We start from the raw sequence: 21,570 nt of genomic DNA on the forward strand, positions 1-21,570 counted from the left end.
GACGGACCGAAACGTCGTCGTCCCTTGACCTTCTAGTGTGTGGTCTGGTCAACATGTAAAAGATATTTCTAGTCTCCGCAGCTACTGTAATTTTTCACAAGACAACCAGTAAAATAGGTACCTGGGTGTTAGTCAGCTGTCACGGGCTGCTTACTGGGGGTGGAGGCCTGGTCGAGGACCGGGCCGCGGGGACACTAAAAAGCCTCGAAATCATCTCAAGATAACCTATAACCTCAAGATAACCTCCTCTACCCTTGCGTACTTCCATCAAATGGCTGGTAAGACAATCTCCCTCTATACCCCTCATTCTCCATCTGTTTCAGGGACCTTTCTTGCATCATTGCTCTTGACCTTCTCTCTCTAGTAAGAGACTTTAGGCTCCCAGCTGCAGACTCTCTCTCTCTCTCTCTCTCTCTCTCTCTCTCTCTCTCTCTCTCTCTCTCTCTCTCTCTCTCTCTCTGACCATTGCTTCCATGACTCCTGCTCTCTGGGTGTAAAATTTACACAATACCCATAAAACACTGTCTTCTTCCCTCAGATCTCATGTATCTAGCCGCTGATCCTAAAATGGACCGCTCTGCCCCCCCCCCCCCCCGGCAGTCATCTTGTAAAACAGATTACCGCACTATATTTTAGTTGGCCTTTTGAGGGGGGGATATTACCCCCCCCCCCCCTCCTCAAATTATGTTCCTGTTGGTATCTTTGATCCTCAATTCTTCAAGTGGAGGAGGAAGGAAATATCGACGTATTGACTATTGTTGCTATGTTTTCTGTCTCATTTATCCGGTATTTGTTGAGGGGTAATGTATTGTGTAAGTCCGGTTATCTTAAGGTTATCTTGAGATGATTTCTTAGCGTCCCCGCGGCCCGGTCCTCGACCAGGCCTCCTTTTTGTTACACACCCGTCAGGAAGCAGCCCGTAGCAGCTGTCTAACTCCCCGGTATCTATTTACTGCTAGGTAACAGGGGGCATCAGGGTGAAATAAACATTTTGCCCATTTGTTTCCGCCTTCACCGGGGATCGAACCTGGAACCTCAGGACTACGAATCCGAAGAGCTGCCCACCCAGCTGTTAGGTGGGACTATAGTTATACATATACTCCTTTACATATATTATATTTATAACTATAGTTATACATATATATATCCTTTCTGAAGATGTATTAATATACGAAAGTACTTAAGGAAACTCCTGTTTCAATTCTTCCTCCGTGGTCTGACACTGTCATGTACTCCTTTATTTCTTCTGCAATGGAGTCCTTGCGATGAGTCCGGGGCTCAATGTCTCCGCGGCCCGGTCCCCGACCAGGCCTCCTGGTTTGCTGGAGTGGTCAACCAGGCTGTTGGACGCGGCTGCTCGCAGCCCGTGCAGGTTGCATTATCGTTTCGCCCCTTCTGACATTTTATAGACTACACTCAAGGTATATTTTTGAGAATGATTTTATTCAAGTTTTCTAAATGCAAAAATGATAGTAAATTAAGTTTCATATCTTTTTTTTTTCTTATACCATCACAAGTTTCCATAATTTATTCTTCACTATCTCTACGTTGAACAATTTTCCAGAGAATAATGTTCGTTTCTGATTCAGTATAGAAGAATACGAGAGAGAGAGAGAGAGAGAGAGAGAGAGAGAGAGAGAGAGAGAGAGAGAGAGAGAGAGAGAGAGAGAGAGAGAGAGAGAGAGAGAATTCACAAGAATAATTTTGCCCCTTTAATTCTTTTGCTCATAATAGTATCGCTCGACAATCCAAGATTTGAGGAGCAAATCGTAAAATATTATTAAATTCTATAACTCAAATTTAATATTCAATAAACGAATTTCGAAATTTCGAACCCCATTTCGAAAAGGGTTCATTTTACGTGTTTTACGAATGGATATGTTTTGGATGTGGGTGAGGATAGTGACTATTACTAGTAGTAGTAGTAATAGTAGTAGTAGTAGTAGTAGTAGTAGTAGTAGTAGTAGTAGTAGTAGTAGTAGTAGTAGTAGTAGCAGGATTAATAAGAATAGTAATAGTAATGACAATAAAGAGAAGAGGAAGATAAAGAGAAGGAAAAATGATAACTGTTTCATTGTATTCCCTAAGTCAACCTTTGACTTAGATATATGCTCTTAATTAAGTATTCTAAGGTTAAGTTACTTATAATATATCGTCGTGGTCGAGTGAGTTAAAAGGCGCGGGCAATGACCCAGAACGTTGGTTCGTATCCCCCGGAGTGCTTCAATAATTTATGCATAATGATATTAATGCCATTTACTGTTTCCTACTGTTTAATAACAGTAATGATAAAAGTAATATTACTAATAGTAATTGAAAATGTTTATAATAAAAATAATTATTAAAATAATTCAGAGACCTAGAAATAATGCTATTGGCAATAATTTTAATTGCAAAAGCAATAACAATAATTAACTCGGCTGAATAACTTTTTTTTTTGGTTAAATTGCAACATTTGTAAAGTCCGTTAATCTACTTGTTAATTTATCTCTCAGAGTCTGTGCATTGTTGATGACCCGAGCCACATTAACTGGCGTGATCCCTGAGTTAACGTTAATGTGGACTACTGCGTGTCTTGCTCTGTTTCACGTTAATTTATTCTTTCTATCTGTGTTTCAATCTCCCTTTCTCCCTAATTCACTTTCTCTCTCTTCCTCCCTCTATGCGTCCCTCTCTCTCTTCCTCCCTTTCTTCCTTCCTTCCTCTGTCTCTGTCTCTGTCTGTCTCTGTCTGTCTGTCTGTCTGTCTGTCTGTCTGTCTGTCTGTCTGTCTGTCTCTCTGTCTCTCTCTCTCTCTCTCTCTCTCTCTCTCTCTCTCTCTCTCTCTCTCTCTCTCTCTCTCTCTCTCTCTCTCTCTCTCTCTCTCTCTCTCTCTCTCTCTCTCTCTCTCTCATACTCTTTTAAAACTATTATTAAGTAGTGTTCACTAGGAACGATATATAGGATCCTAACGAACTTGAGCTGTTATTTTTACATTAGCTCATCTCAAGCTTGTCCCAATAGACTCATCTACTTGCCAAGCATGTTATTAGTTGTTGGACCCGTGAGCCAGAGTCTTCATGTGGCCGCTTCACTTGATTTTATGTACACCAAAATATATTAAGCGAATATTTTCGAAATGCTAGTCAGCTTAAGAATGAATATACGCTGATAGCGTGATATTTTTCTTGCGAATGACACAGCCAGCTGAGGCTGAGCGCCTTATGTTGTGAGTGCCACCTGCTGCTTGTCCCCCAGAAGTTCAGCCTGGTGAGGAACTTTGACATTATTGACATTGTACATAACAGTGAAGTGGCTAACAACTCTCCGGTGTTGTTGACGCTGATGTATTGACCAGTGCCACCAGAATGGGTGGCACTGGTCACTATATCATCGTCTATGCCACCAGACTTGGCACGAGTATTCTCGCACGGTTCAGGGCCAGGCTGTTGATGAGAGCGGTGCATACCCCACGATGGGATCGAACTTGTTCTTCAAACAAGGTTTTTGTAACATCTTTTGATAAGAAGGTACGAGGTATGCCTTAGGCTCTAAGTTGCTGTCCGATTGAGGAATGTACGTGTGGTGGAAATCCAGTGTGGGAAGGAATTTACCTGGCTGTTAGCATGCAGGCGAGGAGTCACAATAACGTGGCTAAAGTATGTTGACCAGACCACACACTAGAAGGTGAAGGGACGACGACGTTTCGGTCCGTCCTGGACCATTCTCAAGTCGTACAATCGACTTGAGAATGGTCCAGGACGGACCGAAACGTCGTCGTCCCTTCACCTTCTAGTGTGTGGTCTGGTCAACTGTTAGCATCACCCTAAAGCATGGCATGTCATTCAATTGTCTCAAGCTGTGAGTGGATGGTTAGTGTACCTATCCTTTCCATTCTATTCCCCGCCCCCCCCCCACCCTCCAGCTCTTTCTTTCACCTATTCCATCTCTATTCACTTATCTTCTCCATCTATCTGCTTCTATCACTTCGCAATGAGGAAATATGTTTATAAATTCCCTTTATTGTTTTTTCTCCTCTCGTCTCTACCTCTTCTTTCCATGTTCTCTACTCTGGCCTCCTGCTGCCTCTTACCCTCTCCCTTGCCCTCTCTACTGCCTCTTACCCTCTCCCTTGCCCTCTCCGCTGCCTCTTACCCTCTCCCTTGCCCTCTCCACTGCCTCTTACCCTCTCCATTGCCCTCTCCACTGCCTCTTACCCTCTCCCTTGCCCTCTCCACTGCCTCTTACCCTCTCCCTTGCCCTCTCCACTGCCTCTTACCCTCTCCCTTGCCCTCTCCACTGCCTCTTACCCTCTCCCTTGCCCTCTCCACTGTCTCTTACCCTCTCCCTTGCCCTCTCCGCTGCCTCTTACCCTCTCCCTTGCCCTCTCCACTGCCTCTTACCCTCTCCCTTGCCCTCTCCACTGCCTCTTACCCTCTCCCTTGCCCTCTCCACTGCCTCTTACCCTCTCCCTTGCCCTCTCTACTGCCTCTTACCCTCTCCCTTGCCCTCTCCACTGCCTCTTACCCTCTCCCTTGCCCTCTCCACTGCCTCTTACCCTCTCCCTTGCCCTCTCCGCTGCCTCTTACCCTCTCCCTTGCCCTCTCCACTGCCTCTTACCCTCTCCCTTGCCCTCTCCGCTGCCTCTTACCCTCTCCCTTGCCCTCTCCACTGCCTCTTACCCTCTCCCTTGCCCTCTCCACTGCCTCTTACCCTCTCCCTTGCCCTCTCCGCTGCCTCTTACCCTCTCCCTTGCCCTCTCCGCTGCCTCTTACCCTCGCCCTTGCCCTTCGCGTCCACAGCTGAAGGCTCTCAGGAGCAGCGTTACCTCGGAGTTAATGAAGAACGAAAAGTGTGCGAAGTTGCTGTCTCATTCTTTTCCCTCTCCTCCTCTTCCTCTTCCTCTTCCTCCTCCTGCTCCTCCCCCCGCTCCTCCCCCTGCTCCTCCTCTTTCTCCTTCTCCTTGCTCCTCACCCCACTCGAGGGATAATCTCCAAGAACAACCTCCTTGGTCTGAGATAACACAACCAGGTGTTAAGGGAGAGTGTTGGCGTACAGCCCTGGCCAGGGGGGCGTGCCCCCGGAGTGCTCTGCCCCTGGAGTGCTCTGCCCCTGGAGTGCTCTGCCCTCGGTGTGCTCTGTCCCCCGGAGTGCTCTGCCCTTGGAGTGCTCTACCTTGCTACAGAGGCCACAGCAATAACCACCTCCGCTCTACACCACTGGCAATGATGAGGGAAAGACTACAGAATAGTTATTTGTAGAGAAAACAGATGAAAGGAGAGAGAGAGAGAGAGAGAGAGAGAGAGAGAGAGAGAGAGAGAGAGAGAGAGAGAGAGAGACAGAGAGAGAGAGAGAGAGAGAGAGAGAGAGAGGTAAAAACTCTGCAGATTATGTGTCAAATGTCAGTCAGGCGTCAGTCGTGGTGTCTGTCAGCCGGATGCTGGAATGTTTTGGGAAATTTTCCTTCTGTCTTCTAATAAAGAGACTTGGAAAGTGAGATTAAGGTGTGGGAGAGAAGAGGAGAGGTGAGAGAAGAGAATCGAGGGAGCAAGAGGAGTTGGTGTGGATAGGGTGGAAGGGAAGGGAAGGGAAGAGGGAGAAGGGAGAATTTAGGATAAGGATGGGTGCTACGAGGGAGGGAGGCGAATGTAAATTTATCCTGATAAATTAAATCCTGACTCGAGTAGGAGTTGTTCTAGTAACCTGCAGGTGGGGGGGGAGGGGGGGGAGGGGGGATGCGTGTTATTGGTCGGTAGTTCAGTGGTTGTTCCTCTTCCAACTACCTCGTTCACTGGGACCGCGAGAGCTTTCTCCAACGGTCTGGGAGTGAACAGTTGCACAACCTTAGCAAGGTTGTTGCAGCTGCTGCCGCTTTGATCAACCAAATTGTTTACTCACCTAGAAAGTACGTCTGTTGGACCGAGCTGTAGCTCTTGGGGCTCTCCTGTGCAGCTGGTGTTTTAGCTCAGGACCAACTATAGATTTCTGACATATTTACATTTAAAACTACATATGAAATTCGCGTCGAATACATACAGACTCCTCTAATTTGTTTTCTTGTCTCAGTACTCTCAGACTAACGAAATGTTCCCTTAAATCTCTCTTTCATCTACGTCTTGTCTCCTCAGCCTCTCGCTATGCGGGTAGACATGATAAACCTTTCGATCTTATCTAATATGTCAATGAACTTGAGCTTTGTCAACATCTTACCTCCTCTCTTTTCCCCATAAATTATCTACTGTGATAAGATCCAGCGCCCTCTCTGTTTCTTTTTCCAATATTCTCAGTTGTGGGAATAATCTTAAGATAAATGACGTTTCGTTTCGTGTTTTTTAGGAAGATCGGCATTCACGTGAGGGTGATGCTTCGCTACAGGATTTGTATAGGTAGTATAGTGTACCATGAAGACCTTCTGTGTCAATTTCCTGGCAGCAAACCCGGACATTTGCTGGCTTTGTTTATATATCCTTTATGTGTTTGTACCAATGAGTACCTCAGGATCCAGGCTTGGCGTTACATCTGCTCTTAGATCCAGTTCTTTCGACTCTAGTAGCCGCCTTGGCATGATTGTACAATGGCCTCGTGATCTCATCGCTTTCTCCACCTATTTCATCATCCTACATTTAGTTGGGTTAATGTCTTGCAGCCATTCATCATTCAAACCTCTGTTATCAAGCCCGGAAGGTGTTGTAGTCTTCTTCCTCGGTCGCGTCATTGACGAAGGCACGGGATAAATCCTGGTAGTGATCCTCTGCTGACAGTCTGATATCGCAGCATATTTGGCTCGGGTCTGACAGGTACTCCTTCGCCCGTATCAGTGTGTGTTCGTGAATCTTAAGGAGCACACTTTCTCACTCTATAACGCTATTGAATGTGTGTGTGTGTGAGTGTGTGTGTGTGTGTGTGTGTGTGTGTGTGTGTGTGTGTGTGTGTGTGTGTGTGTGTGTGTGTGTGTGCGTGTTCCAGTGTGTTGGGTGCACTTTTCGTGATGAGACATTTTATTATTTTTGTGTCTATATCTCTCTATGTCTCTATATATAAACCGTCTATGTGTATATAGACCGGATAACTCTAACTCCCTCTCTGTCTGTATCTGTCCCTTTACGTCCCCCTTCTCTCTCTCTCTCTCTCTCTCTCTCTCTCTCTCTCTCTCTCTCTCTCTCTCTCTCTCTCTCTCTCTCTCTCTCTCTCTCTCTCTCTCTCTCTCTCTCTCTCCTCCACCACTTCCTTCACCAACTGCTTCTCATAATTAAGAGGCTGTGTGAAAGCTTCCGTTGAGGGGATAATGTAAGGTGTAACGACGGGATCTGGCTTGGTCTGTTGTCAGGGGGTCTGGCTTGGTCTGCTGTGATAGCTGGCTTAATCTACTCTGAATGGATTAGGCAGATTTAGTCTGCTGCAAGGGGAATTGGCTTTGTTTGCTACGAGCGGAGCTCGCTCAGTCTGCTGTGTATGTGGCAGGCTTGGTCTGCTGCGAGGGGAAGCAAGCTTGGTCTGCTGCTGCGAGGGGAAGCAGGCTTTGTCTGCTGCTGCGAGGGGAAGCAAGCTTGGTCTGCTGCGAGGGGAAGCAGGCTTGGTCTGCTGCGAGGGGAAGCAGGCTTGGTCTGCTGCTGCGAGGGGAAGCAGGCTTGGTCTGCTGCGAGGGGAAGTAGGCTTGGTCTGCTGCTGCGAGGGGAAGCAGGCTTGGTCTGCTGCTGCGAGGGGAAGCAGGCTTGGTCTGCTGCGAGGGGAAGCAGGCTTGGTCTGCTGCTGCGAGGGGAAGCAGGCTTGGTCTGCTGCTGCGAGGGGAAGCAGGCTTGGTCTGCTGCTGCGAGGGGAAGCAGGCTTGGTCTGCTGCGAGGGGAAGCAGGCTTGGTCTGCTGCGAGGGGAAGCAGGCTTGGTCTGCTGCTGCGAGGGGAAGCAGGCTTGGTCTGCTGCTGCGAGGGGAAGCAGGCTTGGTCTGCTGCTGCGAGGGTTAAACGAGGGAACTGAGAGGAGAGAACAGGTAAAGGAGGAAATTTTCATTAGAGTGAATGTCTTGAGGGAGAAGGATTAGAGGCGAAGAGAAATGGAATGAAGGAGAGAAGAGAGGTAGAAGGGCAAGAATTTTTTCCTTGTCCTCGACTCTGCATTTTCTAGTCCTCGTCTCCTTTCTTAGTCTTCTCTTCCTCCTCCTCCTGCTCCGTCTTAATTGGCAGTTCTCCGCTTGTTATTCTATCATGTTCTTCTCTTTCTCTCCCCCTCTCTTCCTGTTGTTGTCTCTGCTGAGATAATCCTATCTCAGATTCTCAAGGGTCTTATCCCATTTCTTTTTTATCTATCCCCATTCCTTTTATTTATCTATCCCCATTCCTTTTTCATCTTACCTTAGGGTGTGTTAGGTTAGGTTATGTATTTAATCTCTCAATGAGACACTAAATAAAATTGGGAGACATAAATAAATATAAATTTTTGACATAGTAGAAATTACTGATAATAATATTTAATAATACAATAAATAATATTGTATTATTATTATTATCACTATTATTAATATTGTTTAATGGAGTTATTAATCCAATTTTCATTGTAAATGTTATTTATAGTAAAAAATAATGATATTAATGATACAATATCTTGTGTCTGAATTCATTTAGATTCAGGAATGACCTGGGTAAATACTGGTTTGGAAATAAGGTGATTGACTGTTTCCTGGTAACATAATAGACGTGGGATCACTGTATTGTTTCAAGCGGAGGTTAGACATATATATGACTCAATTTTGAGTGGTTACGAATAGGAGCTGCCTTGTTTGGGCTAATATAGACCTTCTGCAGTGTGCTAAAATTCTTATATCCTCTTATGCGTTTATGTAATAATATCTTGTAATGAAATAACATTTTCTTATTGTTGTTCATGTTAGTGTGTTGAGAGTGTTCTATAGGCCTTGTGTTTCATTTATTACAGGTATGTGAATGGTAGACGGGCCTTCCACACCGCCCTCCTCCTCCTCCTCCTCCTTCTCTAAGGCTCATAACTTAGACCTATGGAAAAGCAGTGGACCCGGAGGGGGATCACTCCATCATAGGGATTGTCCATGGGCTTATAGTTATCAGTCTCATCCAGACGTGTCTGAGACAAATGGTTTCATCTTACGGCATCAGACGTGGTGTCAAGACTTTCAGGTTTCGAGTCTTAGGGTGGGACTCGTCTGGAAGGCGTAGAAGAGGGGTAGGTGATAAGACGTTTTGTTCCGTGTATCGTAACTTGAAGAGCCATGGTGGCCATGGATCTCGTTTCTATGTACAGGTGGCGCGGATAACCCATCATCTGTCCCTACCTGTCCTCGCCTATCCTCACCTGTCCTCACCTGTCCCCATCTGTCCCCACCTTTAAACACTTGTCACCATCTGTTCTTACTTCCATGAATGTTGAATCTCGTATTCTTCCTGTGTTGTTGTTGTTGTTGTTTTAGATTTACCTACTCAGAACGAAATGTCTATGTAGCACGGGCTATGGTGAGCCCGTAAAGAGGTTCTTGTGTTGTACTGCTGTGTTGGTAACGTTTAGCCAACAGTATTTCTGAGACGAGTTAAGGCAGGCGAAGGCGAACACTCAAACAGAGCTCTGAAAAACTGGCCAATAGACTTTAACCTTGACAAATGCAATGTTTGAGAATTGAAACAGGACTAAAAGAGGATTCCAGAATCGGTACGAAACGAAGGCGAGAGAATCTCCCGCATCATAGGATAAACACCGGGAAGTGGACTCGGACCCAGACCCGAGGGCCAGAAGCGCCCATTCTCAGAAGAACATCAGAAGCCGGCACCACACTGGCAACCTTCCAAGCAACCGCGAGGAAGATTTAACCTTGCAAAACGCTACGAGGCTGAGGAGATGAACCGCACCAAACAAGGAACAGATGAGATGTTTCAAGTTTCAAAAAGGGTTTCCAAAGAAACAAAGAAGCAAGGTTCAAAGGAACAGTAGGACGAGAGAGGGAAAGAGAGGGACGAGCCATAGGGATATCAGAAAAAAATTCAACGCAAACGTGACACATCAGTGAACTAATTACCGGGTAATATAGCAGTTAAAGGATCACCGGATTGTTTCCAGAGAAGGTTAGACACACATGCGAATGAGTTTGAATATATATATATATATATATATATATATATATATATATATATATATATATATATATATATATATATATATATATATATATATATATATATATATATATATATTATCCTTGTGGGTCAATAGGCCTTCTGCTCTTTCATTCCTTCTTAGGTTTTTATGCAAGAAAAAGCCGAAATAAAGCTAAGCAACACAAGGCATGTCTCACGGCATTCATATAATAATACCCCAGGCAGGTCTTGGCAGCTGGCGCTCGACCTTCCCTTCCCGCACGTCCAGGTCAGTACACATGATCACATACGACCTCTAGGCCTCCCCTCCCCCCCCTCCCTCCCCCCCACACACACACCACACACACGTCCACGATGATTCCCTGAGATACACAAACACACCAACTACTCAAATATGCAACATGTGAATTGAAATACTTCACTGGCAGGGTGTGAATCTTCAGCTCTCTCTCTCTCTCTCTCTCTCTCTCTCTCTCTCTCTCTCTCTCTCTCTCTCTCTCTCTCTCTCTCTCTCTCTCTCTCTCTCTCTCCCCCTCCCCCGCTGTAAAGTTGACTCAGACTGTAGATTATGGCACGGCTTGTGTGCCTGGCATTAATTACTGTTTACCGAACTGTTTGTGCTGTATCTTAACTACCCCCCAGCTTCGTTTCTTCCGTTGTTTGCTGTTTGAGTCAAAGGTAATGAGTAGGAGAGGAGGAGGGGGGTGGGGAGGGGATGATAGAGGATGGGGGAGAAGGGGAGGGGGGAAAAGGGAGAAAGGAAGGGGGGAGGGGAGATATAATATAATATACCAGACACGATTGACAAATTTCCGCTAGGTAATAACCCTGCAACACAAAGGTAGCGGGGAGGAAGAGACAGACAGACAGACAGACAGACAGACAGACAGACAGACAGACAGACAGACAGACAGACAGACAGACAGTCTTCAGTGACCCCCTTACTCTTCATTCCTGAAGCTTGGGCCTCTGTTGATAACTGTTCTCTTATCTTTACATAAGGAAGAAAAAGAAATGCTAACTGCTACCAGGGTCATTAGCGACCAGCGCTCAGCAAAATCTTCCCGCGGAAGGCTATGGTGGCAGCTCACAGTTGCAGCTGAGAAAACAATGGCGATGATGATAACAATATTGCAAATATTGATATTGCAAAGCAAACCGGCATACAAATGAGTGCCAGAAACCTATGGCTTAGTGATGAAGTTGCCATATTGGGAATGACGATTACCTCTTCAGTGACCATGAAAAGCCAGGTGCTCAACCTAACCCACAAGGCAGTCAGGAAACGTACAGCTCTATGCTGCATTTGACACCTTCTTGACAGGCTATTAAAACCTTATATGAAGCACAGGTTCGATCCCATCTTGAGTATGCACCACTCTCTTGGATTGCTTGCCCCTTCTCCCTATTATTCATTAAAACTTTGGATGAGTTTCACTCATCAAGAATCTCATGCTGGAACTGCCTATTTTTCGAGAACATGACTCCATCAGTGGTTATCCATCCCTAGGCTGCTGGACGCGTTTGGAACGTGTCTGGGGTTAGTGATCCCAAGCCTGAGTAAAATTAAAAAATGAGAAGAGGCGAGATAAAAAGGATAAACAGAGACACAGAAAGAGAAAACCAGTAAGAGTTTCTTCTCCAGAACTTCTTCTTCTAGAGTTCTATGCTAAGATAACGAAAATAAGGTGGCGCAGAAAAGGCTGAACAGATTCTTATTTCTGGGCTGCCAAGAAGCCTTTGATACAGGTCCTCACAAGACATTACCACACAAACTTGAGAGATAGGCAAGAGCACTAACGGAAAAACACTAACATGTGCAACGAAGCTCGTTCTAGACTTGCGAGGAACAGGGTATGAAGAGAGACTGAAGGAACTAATCCTAACAACGCTAGAATAGCGAAGAGTGAGGGGAGCCATGATAGAGACATATAAAATACTTAGAGGGCTTCACAGAGTGGAGAAATAGGAAACATTCGCAATGAATACCTATAGAAAAGTAGAGCACGGGCGGAGGCGTGATTCTCGAATGAGTTAGATGTTAGAAACTTTTCATTTAGCGTAAAAGTAATGTGAAAATGGAACGAATGAAAGGAGCAGGTTTTAGAGGCGAACTCCATTTACAATTAAACAAAAAAAAAGTAAACATGAGAGGGAAAAATAAGTCAGGAGTCATGGCTAGACAAGCGGGGTCCAAGAGCTAGTGCCCGCCCGTGCAGGCAGCAGTAGGTGAGTGTAGAGGGAGAGTGTGTGAGAGCCGAGACGCCAAGAGCCGGGCACGCTTCTCTTGTTATTATATTGACTTCATCGTTCTTCTCTTGACACTCTTGACTCTTAAGCACCAGAGTCCACGCTGGCGGTCTGTACACTCACAATGACCTTCCAGGCTGAGTGTATGCGTGAGTGCACTCCAGGGCTGTGTGTGTGTGTGTGTACTCACCAGCCTGAGTGCGTGGACGTACTCACATTGATGTACGCTCCTAGATATTCTTGCAGTTAAATTTAAGCGTGAATTCACCTATTTGTGCTTGCGGGGGTTGAGCTTTGGCTCTTTGGTCCCGCCTCTCAACCGTCAATCAACTGATGTACATATTCCTGAGCCTACTGGGCTCTATCATATCTACATTTGAAACTGTGTATGGAGTCAGCCTCCACCACATCACTTCCTAATGCATTCCATACGTTAACTACTCTGATACTGAAAAAGTTCCTTCTAACGTCCCTGTGGCTCATGTGGGTACTCAGTTTCCACCTGTGTCCACCCGTGTGTGTGTGTGTGTGTGTGTGTGTGTGTGTGTGTGTGTGTGTGTGTGTGTGTGTGTGTGTGTGTGTACTCACCTGTTTGTACTCACCTATTTGTGCTTGCGGAGGTTGAGCTTTGTCTCTTTGGTCCCGCCTCTCAACTGTCAATCAACTGGTGTACAGATTCCTGAGCCTACTGGGCTCTATCATATCTACATTTGAAACTGTGTATGGAGTCAGCCTCCAGCCTGTGTGTGTGTGTCTGGGTGTGTTTGATGTGTACTTTTTAATCATATTAGGGGCATGTTTTTCCACCTCCCGTTTCACCCCTCCACCTTAATCCCATTTAAACACAAACGTGCCCAGCATTCCACTTATATCAAGCCCACGCTTTAGGGAATGTTAGAAACATCGGCAATGCAGTAGGAAGCTACGGCTGAACTGAAGGAAAATAGTCCCTCCAAGCAACTAATATAAGACCGAAGTTCCCTTCTCCTTCCTTTCTCGATTTACTGCGCCTCTGGTTTCGGAGGAGGAACGACAGGAGGAAGAGGAGCTGGGATAAGGAAGGGAAGGGCCAGAAGCTTTTGTGCCCTCCCGGCCCCTCGTCTATTAGGCCGATTTCACCAGAAAGCTGCTGGGCTGTTGGGGAGGATTTTCCAGCCGGCGAGTTAAGAGGGTTAATCGCAGAGAGCAGAGACTCTGTCAGGAAGCATTTGAATGTTAACTAGCTAGGCACCCAACACACACACACACACCACACACACACACACACACACACGCGCGCGCTCACACACTCACCACACACACACACACACACACACACACACACACACACACACACACACACACACACACACACACACACACACACACACACACACACACACACGTACGTACCTCACAAACAAGTATTTATTTTGCATGTTGACAGTGAGTGGATTGAACTTGAAGAAAAAAAAACCGGAAACTGAACCTAAGGGACAAAATATTCGGAGGATAATGGATTAGACAGACGGAAAGGCGGTAACCAAGAACTGCAGCTCGGTGATGCATGCCGTTAGGTAAGACCATCTTTATATATCCTTATATATCCCCTTGCGAGTGAGCATAAGTCGACTCAAGAATTCAGTTTCAACCCCCCGCAAGCACAGCAATTTAAGGGTAAATATGCGAGTGCAACCCCGCGAGGGAAACTATCAGGGGGAAAGCGCCAAGCCATTACGACTATATGTCCAACTACTCAGACGGTCGGGGATTGAACACCGACCTGCATGAAGCGAGACCGTCGCTCTGTGACATTCATTAACAGAATATAACATCTGTGTGACATGTGTCCCAAAATGAAATGGTGTTTATGGGTAAAAGAACGCATTTTCACTAATTGGTAAGGATCCTCGTTAGTAGGTAACAGGGCGTTTTTGTGGTTGGAACCAGGTCAAACGAGGCCGTAAGGAGGCAATAACGAACACCACCTGAAAGGGGGTCGAGAATGATGGTTTGCTTGTTAGGAGAGCCAGACATATGGCGGTAAGGGGGATTGACAAGACAGAGGATTGGAAGTGCAGAAACAATAGCCCCGTGGATTGGAATGTAGCCAGAAGTACGACGGCTCTGGCAAACATAACTGTAATGCTTAGTGGATTGGTTAGTGAAGGAAGTGTTGGAATGATGAGATTGGTTAGTGAAAGAAGTGTTGGAATGATGAGATTGGTTAGTGAAGGAAGTTTTGGAATGATGAGATTGGTTAGTGAAGGAAGTTTTGGAATGATGAGATTGGTTAGTGAAGGAAGTTTTGGAATGATGAGATTGGTTAGTGAAAGAAGTGTTGGAATGAATGATTCAACGACACTTCCTGCCCGGCTCTGTGCCTGTCTGTTTATCTGTCTGTTTGTCTCTCTCTCTGCCTGTCTTTCTCTGTCTGTCTCTCTCTGTCTGTCTCTCTCTCTCTCTTTCTCTCTCTATGCATGAATATGGATTCATGAAAAATTATCATTTTGATTTAATTAAATTGCTGACAACTGGGTAATAACTGCATTTTTATATGCATTTTAATTAGTACTGAGCCTGGCAGCATTGATGTCAATTTAAGGTTATAACTAACCTTAATTCATAACTGTCTGTCTGTCTGTCTCTCTCTCTCTCTCTCTCTCTCTCTCTCTCTCTCTCTCTCTCTCTCTCTCTCTCTCTCTCTCTCTCTCTCTCTCTCTCTCTCTCTCTCTCTCTCTCTCTCTCTCTCTCTCTCTCTCTCTCTCTCTCTCTCTCTCTCTCTCTCTCAAAACACAGATCCCTGAATCAGCAGCCTGTAGCTCTACCTACTGAACCACCATCACACACAATAAGCAAGAGTCTTAGAGACACTTATCTGTTCTCCAACTGAAACTTTAGCCCGCCTCTGGAACGCCCCTTTGGTACCCGGCTTCTTATTTATGCTTGACGTAGATATAGATATCTAAAAAAATTAAAAAATTAAATAAAAAAATTGCGTACCAAAGATACTGCAATAAAAATAAAAAGTACCGTCCCCTCCCAAAAAAAAATTTGGGTCTCGCAAAAGTTTTTACAAATGAATTTCGCGGGACAAATACAATCATACGTGAAGCCGTATTAAAGCTGCGTGGAACTGTGAGTGGGGCTTCGTGTACATCTCTCGCTGGGTATATGGGTAGCTCTCTGTTTTATTTTGTGAGTGAGTGTGTGTACTTAGAAATATAAATGGTTTAAGTTTGTGTGTGTGTGTATGTGTATGTGTGTTAGCTCATGTTTTGTTTGTGTTTGTGTGTGTGTGTGTGTGTGTGTGTGTGTGTGTGTGTGTGTGTGTGTGTGTGTGTGTGTGAGTGTGTGTGTGTGTGTGTGTGTGTGTGTGTGTGTGTGTGTGTGTGTGTGTGTGTTTAAGTCTGGTTGTATATTTTGTTCTGTCTTTTGTTTGTAGACGTGTTCGTCTGTCTATCTGTCTGTCACACACACACACACACACACACACACACACACACACTTACATCACCATCATGGCTGAGTCGGTTAGGGGCTGGTGTCTGGGGTTCACCAGAACCCGTGTTCGAGTCACTCACTGCTTCAACATGACTTTCACTGAGCACTTTTCCTTCCCATAGTTCATGGTAAGCCTTGGCCACTAGCCTCCCTGGAACACGGGTACAACAACCAGGTACCCAATTACTGCTGGCTGAACAGGGGCCAAGAGCTAACGATTGACGCCAAACCAGTCCTCCCTGGCCAGGACTCGAACCTGAGAAACCGCTCGCGAGCCGCCGGGCGTATGTGTTACCACTGTGCCAGCAGGATCTTGAGCTTCGGCTCTTTGGTCCCGCCTCTCAACCGTCAGTTAACTGGTATAAAGGTTCCTAAGCCTACTGGGCTTTATATAATATCTGCACTTGAAACTGTGTATGGAGATTTCTAAATTTTTATCAAGCACAAGACGAAGCTGGAAAAAGTTCAGAGGTATGCCACTAGACTAGTCCTAGAACTAAGAGGCATGAGTTACGAGGAAAGGCTGCGTGAAATGCACCTCACGACATTGGAAGACACAGGAGTAAGAGGAGACATGATCACTACCTACAAAATTCTCAGAGGAATTGACGGGGTAGATAAGGATAAACTTTTTAACACGGTTGGAACGCGAACAAGGGGACACAGGTGGAGACTGAGTACCTAAATGAGCCACAGAGACGTTAGAAAGAACTTTTTCAGTGTTAGAGTAGTTATCAAGTGGAATGCATTAGGCAGTGATGTCGTGGAGGCTGACTCCATACACAGTTTCAAAAGGAGATATGATAGAGCCCAGTAGGCTCAGGAATCTGTACATCAGTGGATTGTCGGTTGAGAGGCGGGACCAAAGAGCCAGAGCTCAACCCCCGCAAGCACAACTAGGTGAGTACACACTCACTCTCACTGTCTATCTCATATTCTTTTTCCGTTTACCAATTTTCACTTATTTTCCAACCTAAATGTGAAGCTGACCGTCCACGAACGTTCACATAAAGATTATAACAGGACCCTCGTTCAAAATTATGTCTGTTCCGAACATTTACAACATCGCTTACAAAGTTACGACGTCGCTAACATTAGATACGACGTCGCTCACATTAGATACGACGTCGCTCACATAGCTACGACATGGCTCATGGTATTCATCACGCATTATCATTGTGTCCGTATTGGCATACTTTTTTTATTTAAATTTAGAAAATTTATGGTTTTATTGATGACAGTCTGGAGTATTAATTGATGACAATCTGGGGTATTAATTGATGACAATCTGGGGTATTAATTGATGACAATCTGGGGTATTAATTGATGACAATCTGGGGTATTAATTGATGACAATCTGGGGAATTAATTGATGACAATCTGGGGAATTAATTGATGACAATCTGGGGTATTAATTGATGACAATCTGGGGTATTAATTGATGACAATCTGGGGTATTAATTGATGACAATCTGGGGTATTAATTGATGACAATCTGGGGAATTAATTGATGACAATCTGGGGAATTAATTGATGACAATCTGGGGTATTAATTGATGACAATCTGGGGTATTAATTGATGACAATCTGGGGTATTAATTGATGACAATCTGGGGTATTAATTTATGACAATCTGGGGTATTAATTGATGACAATCTGGGGTATTAATTGATGACAATCTGGGGAATTAATTGATGACAATCTGGGGAATTAATTGATGACAATCTGGGGTATTAATTGATGACAATCTGGGGTATTAATTGATGACAATCTGGGGTATTAATTGATGACAATCTGGGGTATTAATTGATGACAATCTGGGGTATTAATTGATGACAATCTGGGGTATTAATTGATGACAATCTGGGGTATTAATTGATGACAATCTGGGGAATTAATTGATGACAATCTGGGGAATCAATTGATGACAATCTGGGGTATTAATTGATGACAATCTGGGGTATTAATTGATGACAATCTGGGGTATTAATTGATGACAATCTGGGGTATTAATTGATGACAATCTGGGGTATTAATTGATGACAGTCTGGGATATTAATTGATGACAATCTGACAATCAAGTTTTGCACAATAAGCCCTTTCCTTATGTTTTTTTCCTCACAATATTGCATACATTCATTGACGATTCAGAGCATTCCAAGTCACGAAGACTACCGGGAACTGAGCACCAACTGGTGTTCCAAGTCTCGGGGGTTACCGGGAGCTTGAGCATCAACTGGGTTGACCCCAGCAAGCAAACATGGGTCACCCCGACCTTGTAAGAAGGTGTAGCACTCAACCACGGAGTCAACACCTCTCTCCAGCATCAAATATTGATTACTGTCACTTTTCTTTGATTTCTTTTCTGTGGACGAGAGAGTGAGTCTCAACCCCCCCCCCCACCCCCCCCACGGTGCTTGAGATCGGTTCCTGAGTACCAGGTCATTGTATTCTTGTACCTAGTGTCAAAGGGCGCAAGGTCGGTTCTTGGCGGTCTTTATGGTAATGGGATTGTTCCGATGGGATGGGTGGTGTGTGTGTGTGTGTGTGTGTGTGTGTGTGTGTGTGTGTGTGTGTGTGTGTGTGTGTGTGTGTTTGTGTGTGTGTGTGTGTGTGTGTGTGTATGTGTGTGTGTGTGTGTGTGTGTGTGTGTGTATGTGTGTGTGTGTGTGTATGTGTGTGTGTGTGTGTGTGTGTGTGTGTGGTGTGTGTGTGTGTGTGTGTGTGTGTGTGTGTGTGTGTGTGATGTGTGTGTGTGTGTGTGTGTGTGTGTGTGTGTGCTTATCGAGTTGTTTCCTTCTGGGAGAGAGATTCAGCTCTTGAGTCCCGGCCTCATTGCTATTGCAACTTGCATTTTCATGCCTCCTGGTTTTCCAGTACTCTTACCCATCCTCTCGAAGATGTGGATAGGGAGCTTAACCCACCAGATTTGTCTCGGGATATATATATATCCTGAGACACATCTGAGACAAATATATATTTTTCAAGCTTCCACTTTTTTATCCTCTGTTGTTCATCACTTGGAGAAAATTGTCTCTATCCATTTTGTATATTCTCCTGAGTAACTTGTACGTTGTGATCATATCACCTCTCGTCCTTTTATCTTCAATGTCGGTAATATTAGCTCGGTTAACCAATCCTCATAGTTCATTTCTGTTATCTTTAGACCTTGATTCTTGTGATTTACCACATGTGGGGTCCATACTGGAGCTGCATACTCAAGCACTGGTCTAATATACGTTGTGTATAAGAAATTAGGCATAGGAAAGAGAAGAGGAACACTATGAAGTCTTTAATCACTGTTCGAGTCAATAAGACGTGTAACGAGACTGAGAGGAGGTAGTGAAGACCTAAATACAGCTGTATTTAGATATGGGGATACATGAGGCAATGACAGGAGGCGGAGCCCAGCAGCTGAAGCTCTCTCCTCAGCGTATCTCTAACAGTGATCATTAATTATTCAACTACAAATGGGAAAATTCCCTCAGCTGCTGGAAGAAGGCAAATGTGATACTAATTTACAAGAAAGAAGAGAAGAGGCACTTAATTACGGACTTGTATCGTTCACAAGCTTCCCCTGAATAGTACTCCTTGAGGTGCTTCCGGGGCTTAGCGTCACCGCGGCCCGGTCGTCGACCAGGCCTCCTGGTTGCTAGACTGGTCAACCAGGTTGCTGGACGTGGCTGCTCTCAGCCTGACGTACGAATCGCAGCCTGGTTGATCAGGTATCCTTTGGAGGTGCTTATCCAGTTCTCTCTTGAACACTGTGAGGGTTCGGCCAGTTATGTCCTTTATGTGTAGTGGAAGCGTGTTGAACAGTCTCGAGCCTCTGATGGAATGCACTAGGCAGTGATGTGATGGAGGCTGACTCCATACACAGTTTCAAATATAGATATGACAGAGCCCAGTAGGCTCAGGAATCTGTACACCAGTTGATTGACGGCAGAGAGGCGGGACCAAAGAGTCTAAACTCCACCTCCGGCACGCACAACTAGGTGAGTATACACACGCACTCTCCAGGCATGCAAACCACTGGACAGGAAAGAGAGCATGACGGGTGAGGCGAGAATTGCCAAACTGATTGAAAATTGTTGACGTTGTGCCAATATACAAGGTGCTAGACAGGCGTCCGTGGACCATTTCAATTTCTTTTATTATGCACCCCATACCCATCCCGTGGGTGTAAAGGGTTACAGAGGCACATAATTGGTTCAGGAACTAAACCGTCTAGTTCGTTTAGCTGAGGAAACTTACAATCTTTTGAGGCTAGTTACACAATTACCATGGACAACGAACAAGTATATCCTTGAAAAAACAGGAGATGATAACACGAAAGAGGCTTGTGGAACACCACAACTCTACTTAGTAGAGAGACCTACAACCGGGCTAGACAAGATGCGGAGGTCACGACCTTCATGACTGGTCCCAGCGTTGATGGGGTTGAGCTCTGAGGCAAGGCTGAGATAACTAGGGGCCCCCTCTCGCCTGGGAAGGTGAAGGGTAAGGGGTGACGTGCCCTAGACGTACTCGGTGACGTGTCCTAGACGTTCACAGTAACGTGCCCTAGACGTACACGGTGACGTGCCCTAGACGTACACGGTTACGTGCCCTAGACGTACACTGTGACGTGCCCTAGACGTACACAGTGACGTGCCCTAGACGTACACAGTGACGTGCCCTAGACGTACACGGTTACGTGCCCTAGACGTACACTGTGACGTGCCCTAGACGTACACAGTGACGTGCCCTAGACGTACACAGTGACGTGCCCTAGACGTACACGGTTACGTGCCCTAGACGTACACGGTGACGTGCCCTAGACGTACACGGTTACGTGCCCTAGACGTACACTGTGACGTGCCCTAGACGTACACAGTGACGTGCCCTAGACGTACACGGTGACGTGCCCTAGACGTTCACAGTAACGTGTCCTAGACGTACACGGTGACGTGCCCTAGACGTACACTGTGACGTGCCCTAGACGTACACGGTGACGTGCCCTAGACGTACACTGTGACGTGCCCTAGACGTACACGGTGACGTGCCCTAGACGTACACGGTTACGTGCCCTAGACGTACACGGTTACGTGCCCTAGACGTACACTGTGACGTGCCCTAGACGTACACAGTGACGTGCCCTAGACGTACACAGTGACGTGCCCTAGACGTACACAGTAACGTGCCCTAGACGTACACGGTGAAGAAGTTGAGACGTGTATTGTGATGTGGCCGAGACGCACACTGTACATGAACTCACAAGACCCGAAGCAGCAGACGGTAGAGAAGAGTACTGTCATGCTCCTAAGTGATCACTACAACCATACATACACATACACAGGTATACAACCATACATACACATACACAGGTATACAACCATACATACACATACACAGGTATACAACCATACATACACATACACAGGTATACAACCATACATACACATACACAGGTATATAACCATACATACACATACACAGGTATACAACCATACATACACATACACAGGTATACAACCATACATACACATACACAGGTATACAACCATACATACACATACACAGGTATACAACCATACATACACATACACAGGTATACAACCATACATACACATACACAGGTATATAACCATACATACACATACACAGGTATACAACCATACATACACATACACAGGTATACAACAATACATACACATACACAGGTATACAACCGTACATACACATACACAGGTATACAACCATACAT

General features: G+C 45.4%; 3 protein-coding genes across 3 annotated transcripts in view; 1 reads left to right on the forward strand and 2 right to left on the reverse strand.

Annotated features, from left to right (window-relative positions):
• LOC138367231 (uncharacterized) overlaps positions 1-6,570 on the reverse strand; it is a 53,299-nt gene extending 46,729 nt beyond the window's left edge. The window contains exons 1-2 of the mRNA XM_069328639.1: positions 6,472-6,570; positions 4,807-4,991 (exon numbers count right to left, since the gene is read on the reverse strand). Of these exons, the coding sequence (XP_069184740.1) occupies positions 4,807-4,991; positions 6,472-6,570 (284 nt within the window). The remainder of the gene's footprint in view (positions 1-4,806; positions 4,992-6,471) is intronic.
• Positions 1-21,570, forward strand: part of LOC123751843 (uncharacterized) — a 155,831-nt gene that overhangs the window by 27,695 nt on the left and 106,566 nt on the right. The window lies entirely within an intron of this gene.
• LOC138367232 (adhesive plaque matrix protein-like) overlaps positions 7,417-21,570 on the reverse strand; it is a 55,164-nt gene continuing 41,010 nt past the window's right edge. Inside the window, exon 4 of the mRNA XM_069328640.1 lies at positions 7,417-7,946. Within this exon, the coding sequence (XP_069184741.1) occupies positions 7,417-7,946 (530 nt within the window). The remainder of the gene's footprint in view (positions 7,947-21,570) is intronic.

Source organism: Procambarus clarkii, chromosome 21, assembly GCF_040958095.1.
Source record: "Procambarus clarkii isolate CNS0578487 chromosome 21, FALCON_Pclarkii_2.0, whole genome shotgun sequence".
Classification (NCBI taxonomy): domain Eukaryota; kingdom Metazoa; phylum Arthropoda; class Malacostraca; order Decapoda; family Cambaridae; genus Procambarus; species Procambarus clarkii.